Source organism: Anthonomus grandis, chromosome 17 (assembly GCF_022605725.1).
Source record: "Anthonomus grandis grandis chromosome 17, icAntGran1.3, whole genome shotgun sequence".
NCBI lineage: Eukaryota > Metazoa > Arthropoda > Insecta > Coleoptera > Curculionidae > Anthonomus > Anthonomus grandis.
In genome coordinates this window covers 13,947,914-13,975,413 of record NC_065562.1, presented here as the reverse complement: position 1 = coordinate 13,975,413, position 27,500 = coordinate 13,947,914, and the positions used below count along the sequence as shown (strand labels likewise).

Sequence of the window (27,500 nt, the reverse complement as noted above, 5' to 3'; positions counted from 1 at the left end):
CATCACCAGATTTTTTCTGATGCCCTCTCTATTGCGCTTTCAACTCTTATTTAGCATTTGGTTAATAAAATTTAGTAGTATAAAAATAATTAAAACCTATCTGTTATTACATAAACTGTGTATCACTTAACACTATTTCCAAATAAGTGATCTTTAACATTCTTAGTACATAACTTCAGATTACTTGCGCTTTTTCCGCATTTCTAATGGAAGAGAATTGAAAACTTGCAACCCTTAAAGAACAATGATTAACAATGATTTAATCTTGATATAAGATAATCATTTAATGACCTTATAAAATGTTGTTAAAAATTAGATCTTTTCTTTAAAAAAGTTTGCAGATATCATGGCATAAATTCGTGCTCAGTGATTGATAGTTGTATATTTATTACAGTTAAGAGCAATTTGCATTCCTTTATTTTGTTAAAGTTGTATTTAATTTAAAAAGCAATGAGAAACAGTAATTAAAGTGCGGTAAAATAATTGTATTGAATACTAACATTTTAGCCTAGAGACAAGCAGTAAGAAATTCGCCGAAAAAACTCAACTTTCTTAACTACATCTACAATACAAATATAATTTACATGCCCATCAAAATTTAATTGTTGATCTAAGAAAATTCCCATATATTTTATATCAGTGACAAACTGAAAACTTGATTTATTAATTTCAATACTTAAACCTTGATTTAATTTTTTTTTACAGTTTGTTTTGGTACCTATTAGCATACACTTTGTCTTTGATTCATTTCCTTGATCGATACAAAATATTAATTCCGAATTTAAAATACTTGCAGCTTCCCTGCAATGTTTACCTGACACACAAATCACTGTATCGTCTGCAACTAAATTTATGAGAGTTTTGTAAACCGCTATACATATGTTTATATAAATAACGAACAATAAGGGTCCAAGAACCTACCTTGTGGTACACCTATAATATTTTCTATTTTATTTGAAAATCTTCGGTCTATACAAACTCTATTATACCAGGTAATTTTTAATATAACATTTTTTTAAAAGAATTTTATGGTCTATTTTCTCAAAAGCATGTTGAAGATCCAAAAATACACTAATAACTAATTTGTCTTCGTTAATGTTTTTTCGACATGTTCCACACTCATATTGAAGATCAGATTGTCTCCATAATTGACAGGCAATAAATGTATTAGTCAAAAAGCTGCAAAATCTGCTTTGGTATTGGAATGATACACTATTTTGTAAATCACTTGGAATTATTCCAGTTGATGAGCACAGATTAATTAAATGTAATAGTGTATCCAATGACATGAAATCCATTTTATTGTTTCAATACTTGCAGAAATATCTTCTAAGCTATCTGAAGAAATATATACCAAAATCAACATCCATATAAACAGTAGATTGTTTGTTATTTCCTAGTAAACGTTTAAATTTCCTCCACATATTCCGAGTATCACCTTTGCGTTGAGAGTTTTTGATAGCTTCCAGTCAGAATCGGTTTTTGTAAAACAGAATGTTCTATAAGCCACGTTACTTTCTCGTTGAATCTCTTGAACTGCTGAATTAATTCATGGATATGTGTTTATAAAATATCATTTTAGGCGCAAACTTATTTAAAGCTGTTCGTTCAAATCGCGCCCACCAGTTTCTCACTTATTTGTTTAATAGTCTTTCGATTTATAGTTCTTTTTGAAGTATACCAGTTCTTATCCCTGAAAGTATTAATGCAAATTTGCACTCCAAGGATTTCATGATCAGGTATTATAGGAAAAATCTTCTTTAAGCTCATTCGTATAGACATGATCAATGAGCGTAGAGGCTTACACAAAAGACAAGGTTTCTGTTGATGTATTAGATCCTCATTAAACTTTTGTTTAAAGTAATTTAAGAACTGTCTGCAATTTGAGTTAGGTGATCTATAAATAGACCCTACCCCTCCTTTTTCCCATATAACACGATCCAGAGTCCATTGCATCCATCTAACAGAATAGGTTGCAGCATTCTTAATGTAAATTATAGTACCGACGCATCGTTGACTATAATAGCATGTTATAGCAGTATACCCCGGTATGTCAACAATTCTTTCTGTTCTATGTCGGATGCAAGATGCGTCTCACTAGTGCACATTACTTGAAAGCTGCTTTTATATAATAAATGTTTTATTCCTTGAAAGTGCGAAAGAAGGCTTTGAGCGTTAATATGAACAATTAATTAAGATTAGAAAATGGCTGTTTTAGTTTCTATATATACTTTAAGGACAGTTTTCTGGACGTGCATATTTGGAGTTTTTTACACTCTTGGTCATTAGAACTACATACATTCTGTGCTCTTATAATTTCTATTGCTTTGTGATCATATTTATAACAGCGCATGACACTATATATTCATATACTCATGGCTATCCCAGTCTATAAAAATTCTCTTATTGCTAACAACACATTTAAAGATTTCCAGTGATACCTCCAATCGAGCAACATACATATATTAATGTCAATTCAGTATTTACTGTAGCGGGCAAGCAACTTTGGTTTTTAATTTTATTTATAAAATCCTCTCCATTATCTAAATATTTTACATGAATTCTAATAAGAACGCTTTTTGGGTTTGATATTTGTGGACTATGTACCAAATAGTCTTCAGATAGTTCTGCCTTGACTTTGTTTTGCAGTCTTTTTAAGGAAGCTGAATTATTACACTCTGTTACAACACTATCGGATAAATATTAACAAATATGAAGAATATTAATAAGTAATAATTAATATAAGAGAGGAGATGGAGACTGCATACATAATTATAGGCCTATTTCGATTCTGTGTAATTTTTCAAAACTATTTGAAATTTTTTATTTATGGTCAAATTTACACACAAGTTAAATCGCTTATATCTTTAGACCAACACGGATTTATTGAAAAAAAAAAAGATCACGCGTTACTAACTTAAGCTGCTTCTATAAGTTTTATGTATTTGTTTAGTCCTAGATGATTGAGGTCAAGTAGATGTCACTTAATACATACGTTTTTCAGAAAGTATTTGATCATATCAATTTGTATATACTTTTATAGAAATTAGAACAGTTAGGGTTCTCTGAAGGGGTGCTTAAACTTATGAAATCGTATTTCTTAGAGAGACGCCAATTTGTTGAAGTCGAAGGGTTTAGATCATCAGAATATCTTGTAAACTCAGGAGTTCCGCAAGGGTTTCGCTGATGAGCTTAAGTTATACCGGCAAATATGTATAGAATTAGACTGAGACTGCCTTCATTTAAAAAAATTACCTAACATTCTAGATAGGTGGTGCGATAATAATAGGCTCAACTTAAATGTTTCAAAATTCTTTCTCGTTCCATATTCTATAAAAAAAATTATAAATCATCAGTATGAAATCGATTCAGAGAAGAGACTGAGTTCACTTATGACATAGATTCAGAAATATTATTTAATTCGTCTGTTAGATCTAAGTTAAAATATGCTGTTAACTCTTTAGCATCCTATCCTAAGAACTCATATATTCTATATGAATTCTTCTAATGAAACTTCGGTTTTTCTTACTATATTACCGATAAGATATTCGTAACTTTTAAATGACATATTTCAACCACAAACCATTACGCACCATTTCCTTAATTTTATTAAATGAGGCTATGAGTGCAATATCGGACTAACCCACAAATACAATAGAACATTGTTCTACAATAAAGTCGATTTTGAATTTTTGTGGGTTAGTCCGATATTGCACTCATAGCCTCAAATTAATGTGTAGCTGTTACTGTAAAACTCGTGTTAGGTAAATTATGTAAGTAAGGGTAAAATGCGAACTTAATTATCACGAAATTGAATAGAAAGAACTTACCGGCATTTGCTCCATAGTATTGTCCGATACCCACACCTAAAATCAAGAAACAAACCATGAAATAACACGAACGCTCACTAAAATCTCACAAAAACCAAACCTGCGACCGTCAGCCATTAAGAAATTAATTGTTTTACTAATACTTACCTTATAACGTGTCTTATTTAACACAAAACTCTTGCAACAAATCACTTGCATACAACAAAGAAATTATTAAATTAATAATAATAATAATAGAAAAAGGGTGAAAAAACAAGAAGTTCCAGGACAGGTCGCAGGTTTTGTTGTTTAGGCACAAATAAAGAAGCCCCCTTGCTCATCGTTTGGGTCCTTGTGTTAACAAAAGAAAAAATGCGGGGGCAAAGTTTTGGTGCCCCCAAATCAGGACAGACGTGAGCAAAGAGGCACCAAAACCCGCGGCCGTTCCCGCAACCTTAAAATAAAACGCCCCTGAGTTTCGCAAGAGAACTTCTTTATTTCGCTCTTATAGTTTTTTTTTGTTGTCGGATCTGTTTCTTCTTATACTAACTTATCTTAAACCTTATATGTACATTGGGTCAGTATAAGTGGTGGTAGTTAGGAGCCAAAATGTTTTTAACCGATTCTACAAATTAATAGTACATATATATAAATCCGGTTGGTTTCTTTTTTTTTTGTAGAAATAAATATTACAGCCAACAATACATAACATTTAGACCACTTACTAAGTAAGTTTAATTTGTATTTACATAAAAAGGGGGGTTGGGCGGTCGGCCATCCGAAATTTTTGAAGAAAACCTTCGGTTTTCGATAAAAAGCAACAAAAACAGTGTATAAAGCTTGATAAAGAAATAAACATGCTTACATCATGTAACAAACGCGTGGTTGTTTCTGATCTGGGAAGCAAACAATTTTGTTTAAAAATGGCATTATATTAATTCAAATTTTGGATATATATAGCGTGGAACTCTATGAAAAACATTGGAAATTCGGTAACAGGGTTTACTGAAGGACAGACAACGAAAATGTTTTGAAGGCTTTGCCTTTTTTTTTTGGTTATAAGGAAAGTACATGTTATTTTCATTGGTACACCCTATAAACTTGACATCGCATCCGTTTATTCGGTGCTGTTGAATAATTTGAACCCTAAACTAAAGTTGTAGACAATATTCCTTTGAATATGCTACAAGAATATTCCTATTAGTTTTTTAGAGGGAGAACTGAATGATCACCTATGGACTCCGATTTCATCCAAAATACCTTTTGGAGCCACTGAATTTTATTTTAAGTAAAATTTTGAATCTCATTCAAAGGTCAAGGTAATTTTTTTTTAAATTCAGCATTTTATTTAATTAATAAGAGTTGAACCAAGGTAGTACTGTTCACATCTGTTTCGCAACTGCATGGACGTTCAATGGACTTCTTGCATCATTTTTTTTTAAATTATTGGACCTCCATCTATATTTGTTTTGTAGTTATTTAGATATATTATGGGTGAGGAAAAGTTACTCTCCATTGGATTTTCTAATTTACATATCACTTATCTGTCCAGTGGAAAATTTTATTTAATAGTCCTATAGCCGGTAAAGTATGTGCCATTTGTATAATTCTATGGACATCCAATGATTTTTCCCCCGTAAAATTTACTAAGTTGGGTTATGAATATGGTGTTGTCTATCAAATTCTATATTGAAAAAATCACTGAACCAAAATATCCCTAAAACACCCAAATTGCGATATACCCGGAAATGCCAAAACTATGAAAACATTTTAGTTGTGTGTATCTCAATGACTGCCAAGTTATTAAATTTCCAATATTATCCTATAATCCAAGTTCCCGGAGAACAATCCTCTATTCGTTTACCATTTTATATAATACCCAAATTATTTGAACATAAAGAAACATTTACTACTACCCACAAAGATATAAAAAAAATAAATAAATAATGAAAATTTCCTATGGGTAGACTTTCGCTACTCCCAGACCAATTTCACCACCCGCCCGAATAAATAAAACTCATGAAAAATCACATCCAAACACTAATCGAATAAAGATCCTTCGGATGGCCCACTCTCAAACCCCGCAAAATCGTCTAAAAAAAAAAAGAAGAAAAAGAACAATAATACGATATAAAAAGTTACTTAAAAAAAACGCCGTTTAAATTAAAGGCAAATGTTAAACGCCGCCTAAAAATAATGACATCGGCATTCACACTTATCAAATAATTTACACACCGCTACAACACGCGCTTGATAGTGGAAATGAAAAAATCGGATCTGCAGTAAAAAAACTAAATTCTAACTACAATATTTACAGGAAAAAAAATTACTATATCGTAGATCACAATATGCACATTAGTTTTATTACTAATGAAGTTGGGAATGTTGTTTTGATGGTGTTTTTTTTTTTAATTTTATCAGTATTTTTAGGTATGGTTTTGATTAGGTTTTAGAACTAATTGATCATAAATTTAGTGACATTACATTGAAATATGACTAAGCTGGTTTTAAGCAGAGGTAGTATTAAGTATGAATTCAATTCAATGTGTATTTTGAAACACAGTTTTGAGGTTAAGTATGCATGATTTATTTCTCATAGAAAAATACACTTAAGCCATTCTCTTTCAAATGGCGTTGATTTAACTGAAGTATCTGCTATTTTTAAGTTTATACATTTTTCTATGTCTTGAAAATCATGGAAATAACAAATGCCTGATGCACAGGAATTTTTTTTAGGGTTGCAAAGATAAAAAGCTATCCTATCGAATCATTTATGTTATTTCCATGATTTTTCAGATATAAAACGAATAAACAAAATATTGAGCCTACTTAACGCCAAGATGGAAGAATCTTTACTTCCCGAATTGATTTTTTTGAGTGAAAAAAAACTCGTCATAGATAATTAACCTCAAAAATTAAGCACTTTTAGGTCAAGGCATCTCAAAATTCTAACGCGATAAAGCAATTGGTACTTAAGCAATTTAAGACCCAACGAAAAAAAATTGTTTAGTAGAGTCTGTGGAACATTTTAACACAAAAATTTTCCTTTTTAACAGTTAATTATAAACGTCAACGTTCCTTAATTGAAGGAGGCAATTTGGTAAACAACTTTAATAAAGTGTTTGTTTTTAATGATTAGATGTTTTAAAATTTAATATAGGAGTAAAGTAAATATATTTTAGGTCAATATAAAAGTGATGAACCCATGGTTCCCTTTATAAAAGTGATTAGTCCACGATAATATTATACTATATTTTTAATATTGTCCGTAAGCAAAAAGAAGCATAACATTTTGTGTTCATCCAATAATTTTTTGGTTTCAATTTAATGGATTTAAGGTAAGCTTCCTAAACATAGCAAAAAAAAAACTAAAAATCGTTGGTCGAAAATTGCTCAATCATCAAGCATTTCTGTGGTTAAATTTGGATTGGACACCAAAATCTTCGGCAAGGTTTAATGGTTCCTTATTTAATGGGTGTGGGTTAACTGGTAAAAAAACCCAAATTTCGGAATGTAAATTTAAGCAATTTATATGGATACTCATATATAGAGGATAGCAGCTTGTTTAGTTGTTTTTTTACAATTTAATGAAAATAAAATAAACAGATTGCTGAGGAAAAACTAAGTGTTCTATCAGTGTTCCCTTGCGAATATTATTATTTTTCTAATGTTTTAGTTGAATCTTGTTTTATCCAGCTGTACCTCTTTTTTTCTTTATTCATTACAGCTCTATATTCTATCGATTGTTGTACCAAAGTTGAATTAATTATAATCCAACTTTAATCCTAACACACACAAAACTTATTATACTCCGCGGAATGTATTGTATGATTGCTCAACGTTTTCTAAAGTTAGTCGCTTTTTGCTCATCATAGAAATTGAGTCACGTCTCTCGCTCTTATTTTATTAATTTACTAAAATCGCTCGACTCTTGGTCTCCATTCATATATTTTATTTGGAGAAGTGTTTCATTGGGCAAAAATAAGAGTTTGGAGAATTTCTTTAAGGAAAAAACTTAATAGTAATCAGAACCAGCAGTATATCGAAGGTGGATGTACTAATTTGAGTTTAAATTAGCCAGAATTGAACCAGAGGCTATTCAGAAACGTTGGCAAGAAAGAAGAGCTTTCTTTACCTCCAAAAGACCACATGCATTTTGATCGATATTGAATAATTTAGGCAGTTTTTTTTTCATAAATGTGACCTAATTGTCCCAATTTTAAGGACTTGAAAAGTGTGTACGCTTTTTAATAGAATGAGACTTTTTTAGCCAAATGTTGTTAAATAATAATAATATATGTCTTTCCTTGTCAACCTATCGGCTGACAATCTATCTAAGATTTATTGATTAGCTTCTCACAAGAGAATTTAAAGCGTTGGTAATTACCAAATAAAAAAAAAACTCATAGACAATAAAATATTAAAGGCTTAGTACATAAATTCTTCTGCTGTTTGCTTTTTGATTTTTCGCAGAAATTAATTTGGGCGATTTAATAATTTAATTGATTCATCTGCCAGTCATAATTAAGATGTAAGTTTGTGACAGTTTCCAATGCATACTTTAAGTTTAAAAAGTGAATTTCAATAAATATCTCTTATTCTTTTCATGACCAACTAGTCCTAACTAAATCCGCAAAATTAAAAGTACGTTACTGTTAAAATTGAATCTCCCAATCCAACTGTGGCATTCAAAAAGAAAACCCCATCAAAACATTCCAACAACACCTAGAAACTCATTACACCGAATGTCATTCAGTTTTGTCTAAATTTGGTAAGTTAGGCTCGATATTGCCGCGTTTCGGCGAATGAACCTTAACCCATCCGTCCAACGTTTGATTGTTAGACGGTTTAAATCTCCGATTAAACGCTCGATGCCTCGCGTGGTTCGTCTTAAACGGCCTAAAACTCTTCACTTTCACCTCGTAATTTGGTCTCGACACGTTCGCGACGGAAATCGTGTTTTCTTTAGGCGTCTCGTCTACCCCGTTAGTTTTCGGTTCTTTGGCAACCATCTCGTTTTTCGCCTCCAGTTCGTATTCGGACACAAATGATGTTTCCACGTCGTTAATTTCTTGTTGTTCCCTACTCGTTTCCGCTTCTTCTGCTTCTTCTAAAGAATAAGCGGAAACGAAGCTGTCCAAGTCAGAGCAGTTCGTTTCGTCCACTTCCTTTTTTATTTCGACCGATTTAGATTCGTCGTCTTTTTCAATATTCGCTTCAGAGTCGTCCAAGGTGTTTAAATCGTAAGTTACTTCGTTTAGTATGACGTCCTCTTGGCTCATCTCTAACTCTCCGTTCTCTTTGGCAGTATCGTTCACTTGTTCGTTTTTCTCGTTCACAAGCCTCTCAGCAATAATGTCTTTAAGGACAATTTTACATTGGAGCAGACCCCTATCGTTATCCTCAACGATATCGTCTCGTCTCTGTTTAGATCGTTTACTCTTCCTGTTGGAGTCTTCGCTATCGCTTTGCTCCTTATCATCCACGTCTTCATCAGATAAAGATTTCCTTCTTTTGCCGCGTTTTTCAGGGAAACAGTTGGCTTTGCTTTGGCTTTTAACCGGTTTTACTCCAGGCAGAATGGGACTTACGTCCAAAGTCCACAAATTGATCTTAACTCTCCCTCTGGACCGCGTTCTCGGAGAATTATGATCCACGTGATTACTCACGTGTTGCACGGAATTTTTCAACTCTGACAACGTCATATCTGACTCGGACAGGTCGTCCTCACTAAGAGGCTCATCGTTATTACAAACCACTTCTTCCTCCTCCTTCTTTTCCTCCGCAATACTAGATTTCACCACCTCCACCTCATCCTCCACCTTCTTTTCCTCTTCCACCTCACTCTTTTCCGGCGTTTTACAATTGCTATTCAACGAAGCCCTCTTGAGTCTCATCCTCTTGGACTTTTGAGGTGTCCTCACCGGAATGTTATGTTGCCTACGCTTTAACACTATAGTCCGTTGCTGCTTCAACACTTTCCTAACCCTAATTTTCCTAGAACGCTTTAAGCTAACCTGGTTGGTGGCGTCCTCGCGCGAGTAAGTGATCATGTCGTTTTCCTCCTCCAGTTCCCGTTGGCGTCGCTCCTCCTCCTCACGCATCGCCGCCATCTGTTGGAGCTCCCACTCGCGTTTCTGATCCTCGATTTGACGGGCGGCCGCGGCCAATTGTTCGGCCGACCACGCGGATTCCGTTTGTTCGATGAAGTTCATCGCGTACTTTTCGATCGGCGACAACTGAAAATAGAATAAATGTTTAAATGCATTTAAATTAAATATTACTTGTTGCAACAACTATTGTGAACTTATTCGTGAATGTTTAAATAACCGAACTCAGTATGTAAAATCATATTGCATATCGCCGGGCTCTGTTCTTGAGCACTAATTATTTAGTTATTATACTTTTGATATAGTTAAAACTTTTAAACATTGCCAATCACATCAATATGTAATATGTAAATGATTGATTGATTAAATAAAATAAATATGCTGATGATAGGCAGTTGAGGTTTGTTTTAACCAAGTAGACGTTAATGGTACAGTAAATAAAAACAAATACAGTTTTGACGAAAAAGCAAGCATTTTTTTGGCGAAATCGTGAGAAAAGCATTCAAACTTGAAATAATAAATAAGTTTATTTACATGGAAAAATTTCACAAATGATTAATTTAATTTACCAGTAATTAAACAATAATCACAGAAGTAGTAGTATACTACTTGTACATGATAACTTATGATTCCTAAAAGTATACATAGACGTAGATAAAAATAAAGAATAACACCAATTATTGTTTCTTGGTCTTGGGTCGTAGCTACAGGTAATTTACATTTTGACGAGTTCAATATTTAATGGCTCTTTTCGGGATTTGGGTCATATATGTCTTGTTCAGTTATTTTTTTTTTTTAAATAATATTTTACTTTCTGAGATTTGAAATTCCTTAGTTTAGTCAATGTATTATATTATTTATTAAATCTTTCTCGGCCCATCTGTGGCCATTCTCTAACAGACAATTTAAAATTTTTGTTAATTAATTTCTTTCTAATACACACCCCACAAAAATTATCGCATCACTAGTATTTTAAGATATTTTTAATATTTTTTGGGACAATCTGTATAATATGTAGCAACTTAAAAGATATTTCTGGTTTCTTATCATGGACAAAAAATGATCGGAATTTCTTACATATTTTTTTGAAGCAAAAAATGCTCGCGTAGATTATTCCTGTGTTGGCGAATGCATTGAGATCGAAAACGTTCTAAGCAAATAGTGTTATTCTAAAGTGAAAATTTAAATTTATTGTTAATAATGGATGTGCCTGAACGTTTAACAAGACATATGACTAATGAAGAAGCCGCTAGAATCATTGCGCTCATAGAAGATGGCCGCAGTCAAAGACACGTCGCTCGGATAATGGGAATTCAACAAAGCACCGTATCCAGAGTTGTTAATCGCTACCAAGAAACAGGACAACTATCCAGACGACCCGGACAAGGCCGCAGAAGGGTAACTTCGGCAGTAGATGATCGTTACTTAAGGTTAACGGCTTTAAGAATTAGCCATACCACCTCTAGAAGACTGCAAACAGATCTGTTGGCTGCTCGTAATGTCCGAATAAGCCTACAGACAGTTCGAAATAGGCTGAGAGAAGCAGGTTTACGAGCCAGGGTGCCAGCTAGAGGTCCACGTCTTACCAGGGAACATCGAGTAGCAAGATTGCAATTTGCTAGAGAACACGCAAATTGGAATATTCAAGATTGGTCCAATATTTTATTCACGGATGAATCAAGATTTTGCCTATATTCATCAGATATTTTGTCTATATTCATCAGATTAATTTTTGTCAAACTGAAAGCTTTGGTGGTGGCTCTATCATGGTTTGGGATGAAATTTCTTTTGAGGGTCGCACGGAGCAAGTACCAGTGAATGATGGAAGACTAAATGCTGACAGGTCCATAACCGATATCCTAGAACCCCATGTAGTGCCCTATATGCCATATATCGGTGATAATTCTGTGCTAATGCATGATAATGCTCGTCCACACGCTGCTAGAGTTGTTCGGCAATACTTAGAAGAGGTCGAGATACCCACCCTAAATTGGCCTGCACGTAGCCCGGACCTTAATCCGATAGAACATGTCTGGGACCATCTAGGATGGCAAATTCAGCAACATCCAGAACCAATAAGAACACTAGATGATCTTCAGAATGTTCTTTTTGACTTATGGGCAAACGTGCCGCAAGAATACCTCCAGAACCTGTTTAGAAGCCTTCGAAGGCGAATGGAAGCTGTAATTAGAGCCAGGGGCGGTAACACATGCTATTACAAATTCATTGGCTTAAATAAAGTTCTTTTTTTTGTATACATGTTTTGTAATTTTTTTTTTGATTTTTGGGTATCAAAATGTTTGTCCTCTGTAGAATGAACTGATTGCAAAAGTCGTATTATTTGGTGATTTAATTATCAATATCAATAAAATTTAAAAAAGCAGGCAAAAAATTTAAAATATTTAAGAAATAATAAGTGATGCGATAATTTTTGTAGGATGTATGTATATTTTGGGGAACAAAGTTGAATTTGTGAAATGTAATGCTTACTGTATCACTGACCAATAGTTTTTGTACTTTGGGGTACTAATGATTCTGACCTCGAGTTGCATAGGAATGGATTACATTTCCAACAGAGATGACTTCTTAATGCAAGTTTATTAACAATTTCTGCACATATAATTGCCGCAAATCAAATATGCCAGTACTAGTAAAAAGTTGGAAGGAAACAGTTTATTGTTATCATATACAGTGGTGGCCAACTAATAAGAAACGATTTTAAAAAATACTTTATTCAATGTTTCAGTTTTTTTAAATAAATTAAAACCAACTTGTTGTAAAATTTTGATTGTTCATCACAACAGCAATATATAATTTATTTATAGACATTCCACTAAGAAATTTGTAAGGAATGCAGAATATAAACAAAATTTATAGATAACACAGTTGGCCATCTTAGAAACGACGAAAATAAACGCGCGTATAGTTCATTTCAAACCTTTGTACTGGTAACAAATTGTGTTTTTTGTATCTACAAGCCTTGTCTTTGTGTCTTCCACAGTTTAAAATGGGTAGAAAAAAATTGTGATCCGTCAATGCGTAAAATAATGTTTACACTAAGGGAAAGAGGTTGGACTTATAGTAAAATAGCTGACCACCTAAAATGTTCAAAAAAAATGGTTTTCTATGCACTCAAACACATAAAAGAACATAAAACGTACGAAAATATTCCACGCAAGAGAAGATCTAAAAAACCAGCCAACGAACTGATGAAACGATTGTTCGAATGGCTAAAATGAATCCATTTTTAACCTCCAACCAGATTAAAGAAGAACTTTCTCCAGCTATCGCGATATCACGAACTATAAGACGACGACTTAATGAGGCCAACCTATTTGGACGAGTATCCCGCAAGAAACCACTGCTAAAGAAGAAAAATCGCCAGGCTATATTAAAATTCGCTAAGGACCATATTAATTGGACCATAAAAGAGTGGAAAAAAGTATTATGGTCTGATAAGACAAAAATAAATCGCAATGGTAGTGATGGTAGAATATTTGTGAGAAGACCAAGGGGTGCGGAAAATAATCCGAAGTATACAACCAGCACAGTCAAACATGGAGGTGAAAATACAAAATTATGGGGATGTTTTTCGTGGCGTGGTGTTGGTCCATTAGTGAAAATTGACGGTATTCTTGACCAAGAAAAATATAAAGATATTATGGAGAACCACACGAAACTTTGCCGGTGTCTTGGGTTTTGCAACAAGACAATGATCCCAAGCACACGGCTAAGTCTGTAAAAAAATGGTTTGACGATAACCATGTTGATGTACTTGATTGGCCCTCATGTAGTCCGGATCTTAATCCCATTGAGAATCTTTGGAGAGACCTGAAAAAACTTTTAGAACATAAAAATATTAAAAACCTTAAAGATCTGGCGGAAGAAGCAGAGCAGGCGTGGAAATCGATAACACTAGCGAGATGTCAACATCTGGTGGAGTTAATGCCCAGGAGATGTAGAGCTGTCATTGAAAATAAGGCATTTGCTAAAAAATATTGATTTATTTAGGGTTTAGAGTTCTTATTTTGTTTTTTTTAAATTGATAATTCTTTGGTTTCTAATTAGTTGTCAAATTCAATATTTGTATAAAAAATTAACTTTTTTTAAAAGTATATATGTGAAGACAAATCCACTAAATTTATGGTAATATTAAAGGTAAATGTTAGTTACGACAATCGGCGAGAAATTTAAGAATAAACAATTTTATTTACAAAAGATTTATGATTTTTATTAATTTATTCACACTGTTTCTAATTAGTCCATTCCTGGAAAACTTCAAGAGAACGTTAACGCCTTCCCGCCCCATCTACTAAGTCCATAGGTTAAGTGTGATTATACTAAAATAATATAAAATGTTTTTATGCAATTTTTTTTATATAATGTTTTATGCAAAAAAAAAACGTATACAAAGGTTGCAAACATCTTGTCTTATAGGTACATATACGATATAACAATAATTAGGTGCATTAGTTTTATAAATTGTTGGATGCCAAAAGAGTAGTATTGCCTAGTGATTGTCTATTCCAATCAATAATTATTAATAAAGCGCCTCCATACCTGTACAACAAAATCAAATTTAGAACGGATGTTTTTTAATCCAACAATTTAGGAGGTTAATTTATCCACTATTTCACCGTAAAGGAACTTAAAGATTCCAATTTCCCAAATTCCTACAAACAATATCTCTCAAAAGGATAGTAATTGGGTAGTGATTAGTTTGTTTAATTTCATGTAATTTTCCCTGTTTTGAGAATCTTTACACCAGTTTGTTGCCTTGTGCCCTTTGTGTGGTACCTGCGATTTATAGTTCCATTGCAAATCAATTAATATTATTTAAATAAACATAGAAAGCACTTTCGAGTTTACAGTGAAGACTGAAAAGTGTAAATTCTTATTTATTTCTTCAACAAAAATAATAAAGAATTTTTAAAAATATTAGATAGTATTTAAAACAAATAACTGGTAGTCCACAGGTTTTCCACGGATATGATTTTTAACTATTGTCAACTGCAGGATATAGTTAGAGCTTAGAGCTTTCTTGTTACAAATATAAAAGCAAAACTGAGAACTATGCCGGAATGTCTAGGTATGTCTAGTTTTTTTTAAATAAGGGTTTTGATACCGATTATTACTTCTGCATATGAAACATTATTCCGCACTAATTATGAGTTAAGATAAATGATTTTATAGTCATTGCGTATTATAAGTAAGGTTGGAAAATTCAAACTCCAGACCTTCTATGAAAAAAAGAACCTCCAAACAGTTGGTATTTCACTACACCACTTATAGCACTAGAACAGTTCGGTATATATTATTCACTAACTAAAATACCCAATTAAGGTAAGTTTTTAACTTTTCATTAAAGGAAAATCGACAAAAGTATTAACAATTCAACCTTATTTAAAGGCTTGATCTTCATCTCAAGACTTTTAGTGAAAGATATCGTGTCACTTATGGATTTAGTTGTGATATAGAAGGATAAGCTGGAATCTTATTGGTTAGGATACGACTTTTGACATCAATGAAATCAAAACAATAAAACAAAATTATATTATGAAGAGCAGACAATTAATTATGTCAAAAATAGAATGAATACTGAAGGGATTACTATTTATTATATAAATTTTTGTACTTTGAAATTGCCTTCTAATCATCTGTAAGCGAGCTATGCCTTTGTTAAAATTTTAAGATTGTTTTCTTATTTTTATGCATTTGAAGAGAATGAACCGAAACAAATTCTCTTATTATTATTTACGAGTTTTTATTAGATAAATATTAAGTCCTGTTTTCGAGGTAGATTTACACTCATTAAACAAAATTAAAAAGTTTCAGGAAATAAACAATTTATCTCGGGACTCAAATCCGTATTCGCTTTCTAAAGATTTAATTTTATGAGATAAGCTTCAATTTATCGATGAATGAAACAAATCAAAAAGGGACATACGTTATAAAACGATACGATATTCTACCTTTTAATTTCATCACAACAACTAAAGAAAATCAGCTAATTGAAACGCGAATTTCTGTTTTAATTCAGAGACTATAAGACATCAAATTACTATTAAAAAAAAAAAAACATCAATACATTAAATGTCAGTAATATTCATGCAAAACTGTAATGAAAAAACACAATTCTGCTTGGTAAATTACTATTTTACTATTCTTCCCTAAAATGATCACTAAGTATAAATTTCTAATTAGCAACCTTGGATTTGGGAAGACGATTAAATGCACATAAAAACCACGTTCCCCCTACCTTTTCAATAATATTGTTAATCTCCATCTCCGCCTTGCTAACCTCGGGCTCTTTCTCCTTCTCCCCCTCCTGGTCCAAAGGAATGTTCTCGTCAAACTCCGCCAGATCGGCGACCGCCTCCGCTTTCGCGATTTTCGCCGCCTGCACGTCCTGATCGTCCTCGCAGGCGGCCAACGCCGTCTCCAACGCACCCGCAGCCGATTTTTCTTCCGGTTGTTGTACCGACGACGACGGTTGTTCCGGTGTCGGAGTCGCGACGATTTCATCTTTGTCCCGTTTACTTTCCACCACTTCGGACAAACGCTGACTCGCCGTTTGGCTCTGGTCGATGTTGAAGAGGTCTTGAATGGTGCTCTGTGAGTAATAAATGTGTTTTTTTTTTAATGATGGATCAGAGGTAACGGATAATTACTTAGTAGAAGAAATATTATCTGCTGTTTTAATTACTAATTTTCTTAACTTATCAGGATAAATAGACATGATTTGTTCCTTTTGTTTATATAATTTTAATTGTTGGTAAAAACTAAATTTTTGACGATTAGCTGGTTTATCGAGTAGGTGAAAGTAAAAAATATTTTAAGCATATGATCTTGGCATATAATTTGTAAGAAGGAACACACAATAATGACCTTAAAACGTTGAATACACTAAAATAAACATTGGTCTACACAGGAGGCAAAGGGGATATATTGTTGATAAACATTCTTAGTATTCCACGTTGCCAGTGATTACTCAAGAGAAATGGTAAAATTTGTTTAAAAACTATTTTCTAATATATTTATACTAACAAATAATAATTAATATTTATAATTTGGCTTCTTTAAGCTGTCAAATTTCGGCTTTTCCGCTTCCCATTAAGGATATTTGGCAACTATCGTTGTTTACATTCAAATAGTGTCGTACGTGGTTTCTTTGGTGTAGTATTAGTATGAAAAAGATAAGTTGAAAAGATAAGTGATTTCAATGCGTTTTCTTCAAACCACAGCATAAAGAAACCAGCAGTCGCACTTCAATAAAAATACATTGGCTTGAATAAGCGAGTTCGGTGCATGTGTACTAACGCAGGCGAGGCATTGTTGCTTATAGTAGGGATGCCGCTGACACTCGCTACGGTCCACGCGGCTTTTGCCTTGGCTAGAGCCGGACTGAAACATTTTTTTAGATGTTATTATCTTGTAAAATAAAAATACCTACATAGTACAAATATTGATTTTTTAATATAAATAAAGTTCATACATTAACAAAATATTTAAACAAAAATAAACATCGCATTTCTACATCTAACAACGACGATATAGAAGAATACGTGCAGGAAGTTAATTAGGTATGAACCATAACTTTAAGAGACCATTCTTTGAGTAATTTTAAAACAAAAAGTTCATATAAACATATGTCCAGAAATTCTTCGTTCTCAATATACAGGGTGTTAAAATTTAACAACAACTAAAATATATGCCACTGATTTTTGTGCAATTTTTATTATGTTCTGTGGATTATACAAATAAAACTTTTCTGTCTCTTGAATTTTTTTCGTATCTTGCTTAGTTAATAATAAATTCCAAATGAAACTTTTCCACAAATTCCTTGTGTGATCCAGGGATATGCAATTAAGTGGACTTTTTTTCTCGAAAAATAAGCGAGATACGAAAAAGTTGTATTTGTATTTGAGTAAATCAAATAAGATATTAAAAATGGCACAAAATTCAGGTGCCCCAATTTTTTTGCCACAAATATTTCTTCAGGTCCCGTTCGAGATTACACTGAACCTAATAAATTTAATCATGTTAGGGGTAAATTAGCTCCTTAATGTTATAAATAACACCGCCAGAGAACTTGCGGACCTATGTTCATATGAACTTTTTGTCTTAAAATTACTCAAACAATCGCCTGTTAAATAATTTATGGTACATACTTAATTAACACCCTGTATAGTAACGCTTTTAGATTAACATCTGACTACATAGTAGTTTAAGGATAACTAATTATACAAATAAAGTAATATTTCAAAACAAATAGAAACTCTTAGGCCAATAAATAAAGACAAATAGTTGGCAACAATTCAAAACAATTCTAACATCTGCGAATTTTTGTTATATTATTAAGTACCAACTAAAGTAAAAGTATACAATTTTGCAACTCTTTTAAATATGGCAACACTGTTAAAATAGCAGAAATATAAATAATGTCCTTAAAAATCCAAAAAAAAAAAAAATATTACATTGCTGCAACTTTAACTGATGCTTAATTATGTTATTTAAGCCATACAGCCAAATTTGCAGCTATTAAAAACTTTGGCAAAGTCAATTATTTTGCTTCATTAATAATTTTTGACATACCCCTCTTTTAATACAAAAGTTTTTATAAAAAACGCTACGCTTTGTAAAAACGCTATCAAAATAGTCACTAAGTACGGCACTGAACTAGGCGATACACCTATGAACACAGTTCGATAAACAGTGAGCTTGGTATCCGGAGAACATGGCTGCGGCATGGCTAAGGATGCTATTAGTTCGCTTACATTTTCGAGCGGAGTGAGACTGCTGGTTTCTTTATGCTGTGCTTCAAACTTTCCGTGATGATGGCTCTTTTTGTAGAAATGTTGGCAAAAATACTTGGGCCATATACCATTTTACCGGGAATAAATATCACATCTCGGAAACTAAACAATCTGACATCATTGCAATTTTTTCGGTATTATAAAAATTACCGAAAGATGAAAATAATTGTTGAACTTCTTATTTCACGACTAGAGGACATAAGCACAAAGACACTAAAAGAAAAATGGAGCTCATGAAGAAGTGGACAGAGATTTAATGTATCAGCATATATCCGTTTCCCGTATTATTTATTGGAGTTGGATATGAAACTATGTATTGGCCAGCAAACAACCTTGATTTTAACCCAATTTAGAATGTTGGGGGACATGATCTACCGCCGTTTTCAAGAACCTTCCTAATACTGAATATAGGCTTACTGGAGATACTGTCTAAATATGGAGTAATTTTCATCAAAAAGATGCAAGGGCTGTAATTTTCTTCTTTTAAAAAATGTTTCTAACCTTCTTTTGGAATTTTATCATTTGTTAATACCCTTATTAAGTGAGAATAAGAATATTATAAAATTATTCCAGTACAACTTCATATAAATTTTACACTTACGCTCTTGAAATAAGCGGTTGTAAAGTTTCCGCCCTCAATAGCCAGATCTCCCAAAAGCCTCTTTTGGTTCGCCTTCTTTAAGATGTTTTCTTCTATAGTCCTTTCGCTAACCAACCTATAAGAAAAAAATTAATATTATTGATACGAACTAAGGACAATTAAGTACTATTGTAATAATGAATATGTTTTACAATACAAAATAACATTCTTATAATCCATGAATACACTACTTCTAAATTAATTTATGCCCTAAAACTTTTAAAAAGGTTTGAATATCATTGGCGACTCAATCTGGTAAAGGTTTTATGGATTGTATATAATTTGCTGTTTAATTTTTTCCATAAAAGAGGTTTACTTTTAGCCCGACAACAAAAAAAAAACTTAATTAAACTTATAATAATCATTACTCTTACTTTAACGGGTTTAATTAGTAAACAGGAATCATCAGGATATACGGGCCCATTTATCAACTTATGCAGAATAATATTTATGTCACATTTGTGATAAACGCAATTTTATCAAAAAAAGTAGGGATCAAAATCTCAACACAAAATTATACATTTAAATGTCAGTAATATTCATGCAAAAGTGGCACTTAAACAGCACACTTTTGCTTGGTAAATTACTACTTTGCTTTCCTTCCCAGTTTACCTTCACTGAATATAAGCTTTCATTCAGCAATTTTCGATTTAGGAAGTCCAACAAATAATTCGCAAACCCTTATTTCTCACCTGTAAATATGTACGTCTCTCGTTTGTCCGATACGATGACACCTGTCTTGCGCCTGCGCGTCCATGGTCGGATTCCAATCGGAATCGTAGAAGACAACCGTGTCCGCCCCGGTCAGATTTACGCCCACGCCGCCCGATCTCGTCGATAATATGAATGCGAATATTCGCTTGTCGCCGTTGAATCTTTCCATTAGAACCTACAAAATTAGGAGTTATTTTAATAATAAAGCAAAGGTATTTATAAAAAAACTTAAATTTTTAGAAATTATATTTAAAAAGATATGTAGGCAAGTTATATCTCCTCATATTTCGCTCTAAAAGGCAAAAATCTACTTACTGGTGTATTTTCTATATATTTTTATAGCAAATATGGTCATAGTCGCAAATCGAGATTTTTGTAAGAGTAAAATACGATTTAATGTTGTCTCTAAGAAACTCTCTCATGCTGATATTAAATATGGTTTCATTACAAACGGAATGCGTAATACTAGTAGCGAAATTAAGTGCGGTCCGTTTGATTATTATAGTTAAAAAAATAAAATATAAAGGCACTAAAAGTAAGTTCAATTTAACAGGGTGAATCATAAAGGCCGTAGGTGAAAAGGAAACTTTTGCTCAATTTTAAAATTTTTCATTTATTACATACGGCAGAACCCCATTGACAGCATAAAATCACAATATTAAATAAGTTTGGCTACAATATATTGATCAAAAACTAAAAGAAAAAAGACCATTAATGATAATACGAAGTATACACAAATACTACAAAGAAAAACAACTGATCAATGCTAATGATCAAAAACGAATTATTATAAACATTTTAAATTTAAAATAGCTCATAAAACGTGTAAAATTAACAATTCATAACTTGATCAACAGAAACAACCAATAGACCCAAAATCAGTAAAGTAAAGATCTTTTTAATGACTAACACTTATTATTTAATAAGTTTGTAATATTAAAAATTAATCACAGTTAAAACTATTAGAACTCCCATATAAATATCCAGTGGATTATGAATACCATGGGTTATCCTATGAAAAAGAATATTAAGTGTTATAAAAATGATAATTCTGAACAGGAATCTGTCCTATAATAATAATATTATAGCAAGTTTGAACAGTCAACAAATCCATGAATGACCCTATATACAAATACGTCTCCCAACATATCATGACGAATCCTAAGTGGAGGTAAAGACAAAAACTGTTCAAGGCGTGAATAATTGTAAATAATTATAATATTGATAATATAAGTATTGATTGAGAATAATGGTGTGAGTATGAAATTCCTAAGAAATTTATGTTGGATTCGCCCTAGAGTTTCTATATGAAAATAGGGAGACCAAACCACTGAACAATACTCCAACATGGATCTGATCATGCAATGACTGATAATAAATAACCCTTGTGGAATCAATGGAAAAATACTTGCAATTATCATTCTGTATACTCGTAGATAGACGATTGTTTGTAAATTACATTCTCTCTGCATAATATCAGCAAGAATATTTCAGTGGTGTGAACACCTGAGATTTCCTGAGCAGGGAATTCATTTGCAAGAAATAATTATAATAATGGAAGATCTTGAAAACGACTTATCTGACCTTGAAGACCCATCTGTAGACAGTGGATTCGACTATCAGAGTCAGAGGCCTCTAGTAAAATATATTGAAAATTGAAGAAAAATCCAGAACTGCTAAAATAAATTTTTTTAAAAAAGCGCCTTCACTCTAAAGCCAAATACGTTAAAAGAATTTAATGACATATTCTTCGAGTCATTTAGAAGTGGTGCCCGCCATTATAAGTGACGATCTCCATCTGCAAACTCCTCGAAGAGATCTCTGAACTGATACCAACAAAGGTTGTGAAGCTTTTAGACCATGCATTGGATTGCCTGAAAACAGCCCTTGCCTAATTCTTCTTGACTTGAATCGAAGTTCTTCTGTAGTGAATGTTTTTTATAAATTAATTCCAACAAATATTTTAAATTATATTGTTCAACCAATACGCCTGTACCACTAAGCTAATAAAAAGGCACGAAGTCTGTTAAATCGAGAACAGTCAGCAGTTTGAACATTTACTAAAATGGTTTTTTTTTTTAATTATTTTAGTTTTATAATAGGTTTTAACTGTTTTAATAGATTGAATAAGAATTAAATAATATCGGTATAATAAGCAATGATCTCAAAAACCATCGGTATTTGACGTATAGTGTATTATACGTTTGATCTAGAATTAAATAGAGTAAAAATTTGGTAAAATATACACGGCGTTTCATTAAAAAAAATTACTTGACAATGAAAACGTTGTTTTTCAGACACTCATTTGCACATCTACCAAAACTGTCAATAAAATTAGTATTTTTAAACAAACACTTTTTACCTTAACTATATTCTAATATCATATTTATACAAAGGCAAAAAATCGTGTGTAGAGTTGGGTCACCCTCTATATTTAAAAAATGTTGATAATAAATCCTAATGCTTTAAAAAAGCTTTTTTGATAATGTTAGGTAAACGCTAAGACCGAAATATGACTCCTGAATCTTTGATTTAATTTTCACCAAGATCGGATATTTATAGTGATGAAATTTTATCATTATATTATCTCGCCATAGTCTTCTTAGCAAACTGAATTCTCTTAATAAACTGCCGCATATTTCTGCAATAAGTGCTAAATCGTAGAACTAACCTGTCTCTGATCCACTTTCGTAGTACCGTCCAACCTCAGATAAATATGCCCGTGGAAGTTCAAAAAGGCCTCCAACACGTCCAGCATCTTCGTCATCTGGGTGAAAATAAGCACGCGATGCGCACCCATTTTCAGATCTCTCAGTAATTTATCGAGGGTCTGCAGTTTGCCGCAGTCGTACTGGATTAGTCGCGGATCGGGGAATTGGGTGACCATCGCCGATGCCAAATGGTGAAGGGGCGTAGCCGGTTTCGAAAACAGTTGCTGGATCAGTCTGCGTTCCTCTTTACGCGCCCAGTACTCGCTCGGAGGCGGATGCCACACTCGCAACTCCGGCTCGTCGGCTTTTACGGCCGGAACATAAATTATGAACCTACAAAATATTATTAATCAGTGTGAAATTAAATTGAACATTGTAAACGTGATGCTTTAGTATAACCATACATCTAAGAAAGTCGTTAATATTCAGCACTAATAAGATCAAGCTTCGACAAAACGTTGACAGGAACGGACTCGTCTCGTCATTCGCAATAGAACTAATAAAATAAATGTGGTGCTACTAGATTTTATATTAAAAAAACTGCAAAAATGTATATGTACCATCTGTACACATGAGTATAAAAAGTGATTACAATAAAAATTTTTGAGTTTCTATAATTCAGTTTTACTCTCACTGTCATCATCTAAGTCTCTTTAGGTAATACATCTACAGGGGGTTTTCCAATTTGAGATATTTCTTTTAACTGCGAGTAGGCCTCGTTAAAAAGAGTTGATATACCTACAATCACCTAAAACATTAAAAATTTGAAAAACAAGAATGTTAATAAACAAATTTTTTGATACTCTCGGGGAATGTCGTGTAAATTCTTACCGTTATCTGTTTACTGCTCTTACCGTTAATCAAACTTTTTGTTATTTTATGGTTTTCAGTGCAAACCTTTGGTTCCATCAGTAGTATCAGTCTTTCAATATTGCGTGTTTCATTTGTCTGATCATTTTGTACAGAAAAATGGCCCATGTTTCCGAAAACAATGAACTAGTGGACTTCTTACTTAGTATAATACTTGCCTATGGAGAGTGTCAGCAAAAAGCGGAAGCATGCAAGATGTATAGGCAAAGGTTTTCTTTAAGAAATCATCCGGCAACACGTATGGTTATAGTTATTAAACTGTGCGAATGTTGAACTTTCTCATGGTAAAGTGTAAAAGGCAATATGACAAAAACAGCATTATCAATGGGTACAACCTGAATATCATAATTTTAGAACACTTAGTCAGAAATTTATATTTTACCGAATTCATTTTGTGTACAGACGATGCCACATTTACACAAGATAGAGAGCAAACAAAATTTCGACAACAATCATGTTTGGGCAGTAGGATCTCCACATACAGCAGTAAAAGATCCAATTTTCACATAGATTTTCATTGAATGTTTGGGATAACATGGTAAATGTATTTGCTACATTAGATGAGGCTCCACCACATTTTAGACGAGAAGTTCATCAAGCATCTAATTTTAGAATAAATGAATAGGGCGCAATAGACTCATTTCTTGGCCTCTTCGCTCCCCAAATTTAAGGTTCTGCTATTTTTTTCTGTGGAGCTATTTAATATGATTGATGTACCCTAATGGAGCAGTAAATACACCAGAAGAACTTCAAGAGTGCATTGAAAATTCTTGTCATTTAATTCATGGTTACCAGGATTTTATTTAATATTAATTTTAAACAATTTTAGTAAAAACGGTAACCATTTAACTTAATAAAAATTTTTTAAAAATAATTTTGAAATAATGTGAAGTGACTCTTATCAAGCAACTTTTATATAGGTGATTTTTGGTATATGTATTAACCTCTTTTCGACAAGTTCTACAAGGTGTAGTGTATACAAAATAAATGACTCAACTTTGAAAACATCCTGTATATTCAATCTTTTTAATATACAGTCCTTTCAGTTTGTGCCATATGTGATCACTTGGGTTAAACATGCAATAATAAGAAGGTAATTTCAATATCGTATGACCCATTTTTGTATCGTTTTTTTTATTGAAAACTATTTTAATATTTCAAGCAATTGCTTTCTCACATAATTTTCTCAAAACAAATATCATATCCATCATATAATTCTGGACGGTAGCTTTGATGTCATTGGTACTCGGACTTTTATTTATTAAGATTTCGACTATGATAAGTTGGGATATCCATTACTATTGGGAGGCATATTTTATTTTTAATTTTTTAAAAAAATAATGCAGTTGTATCATGGTGATAAACAACAAGTGAAGTTTTAGTGCCTTGCTGACAAGGCTAAAGCATTTGGTAAAAATCCGTTTTTTGTCCCAGCATTAATTATACTAATTTGTTTAAGTTTATTTGAAGGATTTTTATTGAACTTTGGTTGTGCATTTGCCTGATGAATCTACATAGGCTTTTTCTGGAAATTCAGTGTCATACCATGTATCATCTAAATACAATATCTCTTTCATCTTGTCTATATTCATGTTTTATCACATTCTTGTTCTATCATTCATTAAGCCATATTTAAGGATACATTTCATTCTATTCATGTGTTGCCTTTCTGAGTAAGGCATCCAATGTGGGATCATTTGTTCGGCGTACATAGCATACATTTTTCTCCTTATAATATCGACATCATTCGAGTAGTTTCTTAAAAGTGAATCTTTCCTCTTCTTCCTTGGGACTATTAGTTGACTAATGATTTTCCACTCTTTGCTCACTAGTATGTTTGTAAATCTGCTTCCTTTACTACATTATATTATTGCAAAACCACGTTCTAGAAGGGTAGTCTAAACATCAAAAATTACTTTTTTCGTGTCACATACCCTTTACCGTCGTTATGCCGTTTTACATATTCATACCGACCTTAGAATTGTTGAAAATTACCGAGAAAATAAACAATATTTAGTACATTCCGAAAAAAAATTGAGTGGACGAATGTCACACATTTTACAATAATGCGGTAAGGGATTACCATTTATAATTACTGCCTTGGATACAAACTTTAAAAAATGCAATACTTTTTAGTAACTTTCCACTGAGATGGTTTTTCCTATCATCCCCATATTCCGTAACAAATTGTTTAATATTTGAATCCCAAAAGAACTTCTTACCTATCACAGATATCTTTAAGCTGATCAATCCTCCTCTCGGGATTGAATAAGGCCTCCCTCAATAGCTCGGCGGTGTCGTCCGGATTAATACCGAACATGGCGTTTAGGCAATTGATGTGCCCGCCGGTCCACGGGTTCGCCGCGTTCGGACTGTAAATCTTGATCGCGTCCTGGAAATCCCTGCCGTAAAGCGGTAGTGCCGAGCAACGTTGCTCGTTGATCTTCGTCATCAGCTGCAGTCTTTTTTTAATCTCTTGTTTGGACCCTTCTTGGGACTAAAACGGAATTAACGTGTTATAGATTTTGTGCGAATTATGAGAAATGGTTGTTTATGGAAACGCAATAAACTAGCATAGGTTTTTAACTTATAGCATATACCTTGCAGATACATATTTAACCCAACCTAATATACTATCCTTATTTTATTATTGATCTTGAAGATATAGATTCCGAAAGCCTGGAAACCATTATTCTTAAAAGTACGCTCGTTATATAACAGAAATAAAGAAAAAGAGTCATACGTCCAAGATTACACGTATTTCGTCCATCTGGGCGAAGGCCAATCATCAATCTGTTAAAGCCAAACATTGAGAACTTGTTATTAATATGTATTCGATTATTAATAGCAAGTTTGCTTTCCGAAAGACGGGCAAATATGATATTTGAAATTACTTAGACACAAGAAATGACGGAAATGGGAAATTAAATTAAGTTTTTAGGGTCTGAAATCCCTTGAAATCCCTGGAACACCAAAATTTAATCACAAATTTACTCCTGCCATGAATCCTGGACAATATAAAAAAATTGAAATGCCTGAAACACAAGAAATGACAGTAAAATAAAATCACAACTTTACTTCAAAGGCCTGGAAGAAAAACATGAAAAACTTCAAATCCATGGAACACGCAAAATGAAATCACAACTTTAATCCAAAAGCCTGGACAATATGAAAGTTTTAAATACCAGGAACACAAAAAAGTCAGTAAAATGAAACCACAACTTCACTTTCATGCAAAAAGCTCTCATGGACAATATGAAAGTTTTAAATACCAGAAACACAAAAAAGTCAGTAAAATGAAACCACAACTTCACTTTCATGCAAAAAGCTCTCATGAAAAATGTAATATCCAAGAATGACATGAAATTAAATCTCAACTTTATTCTAAAATTGAATTTCGTCAGTTGTACACTGGAATTGACTATCGGAAAGTCAAATAAAATAATAAATAACGTATTCAGCGTAAGAAATACATTAATATCTGCATAGCGCTTTCAATCGTAGGCCATCATCTGTAAAAAAAATATTAAAATTTGACTTCTAGCTTAATTCTTTACAGAATACACCAGCGTTAAAATTTTAAAAAGTTTTTCCAAGGAAGTTAGGGAGGCTTTATTTTCTATAAAATCTAAAGCTTGCTACAGATGGAATAAGCTTGGCTATGCATTTACACTGTTGTATATTTATTCTCCCATTTATTGTGGATCTCGTTAACTGCTGTATAAAGCTGTCTACTTTTCCAGAGGCTTGGAAATTTTCATTCTACATCCTATACCTAAACTTAAGCCTATCAACATCCTTCCTACTATCTTGAAAGTATTAGAAAATAA

The 27,500-nt window shown here is 32.7% G+C and overlaps 1 protein-coding gene across 9 annotated transcripts in view; it reads right to left on the bottom strand.

Annotated features, from left to right (window-relative positions):
- LOC126746443 (helicase domino) overlaps positions 1 to 27,500 on the bottom strand; it is a 93,725-nt gene that overhangs the window by 24,901 nt on the left and 41,324 nt on the right. For all 9 annotated transcript variants that reach the window (XM_050454695.1, XM_050454697.1, XM_050454696.1 and 6 more), the window contains 7 exons: positions 25,893 to 26,167; positions 22,761 to 23,133; positions 20,068 to 20,264; positions 19,337 to 19,451; positions 16,179 to 16,532; positions 9,827 to 10,048; positions 3,831 to 3,866 (listed from right to left, as the gene is read on the bottom strand). In XM_050454695.1, coding sequence (XP_050310652.1) covers positions 3,831 to 3,866; positions 9,827 to 10,048; positions 16,179 to 16,532; positions 19,337 to 19,451; positions 20,068 to 20,264; positions 22,761 to 23,133; positions 25,893 to 26,167 — 1,572 coding nt within the window. The remainder of the gene's footprint in view (positions 1 to 3,830; positions 3,867 to 9,826; positions 10,049 to 16,178; positions 16,533 to 19,336; positions 19,452 to 20,067; positions 20,265 to 22,760; positions 23,134 to 25,892; positions 26,168 to 27,500) is intronic.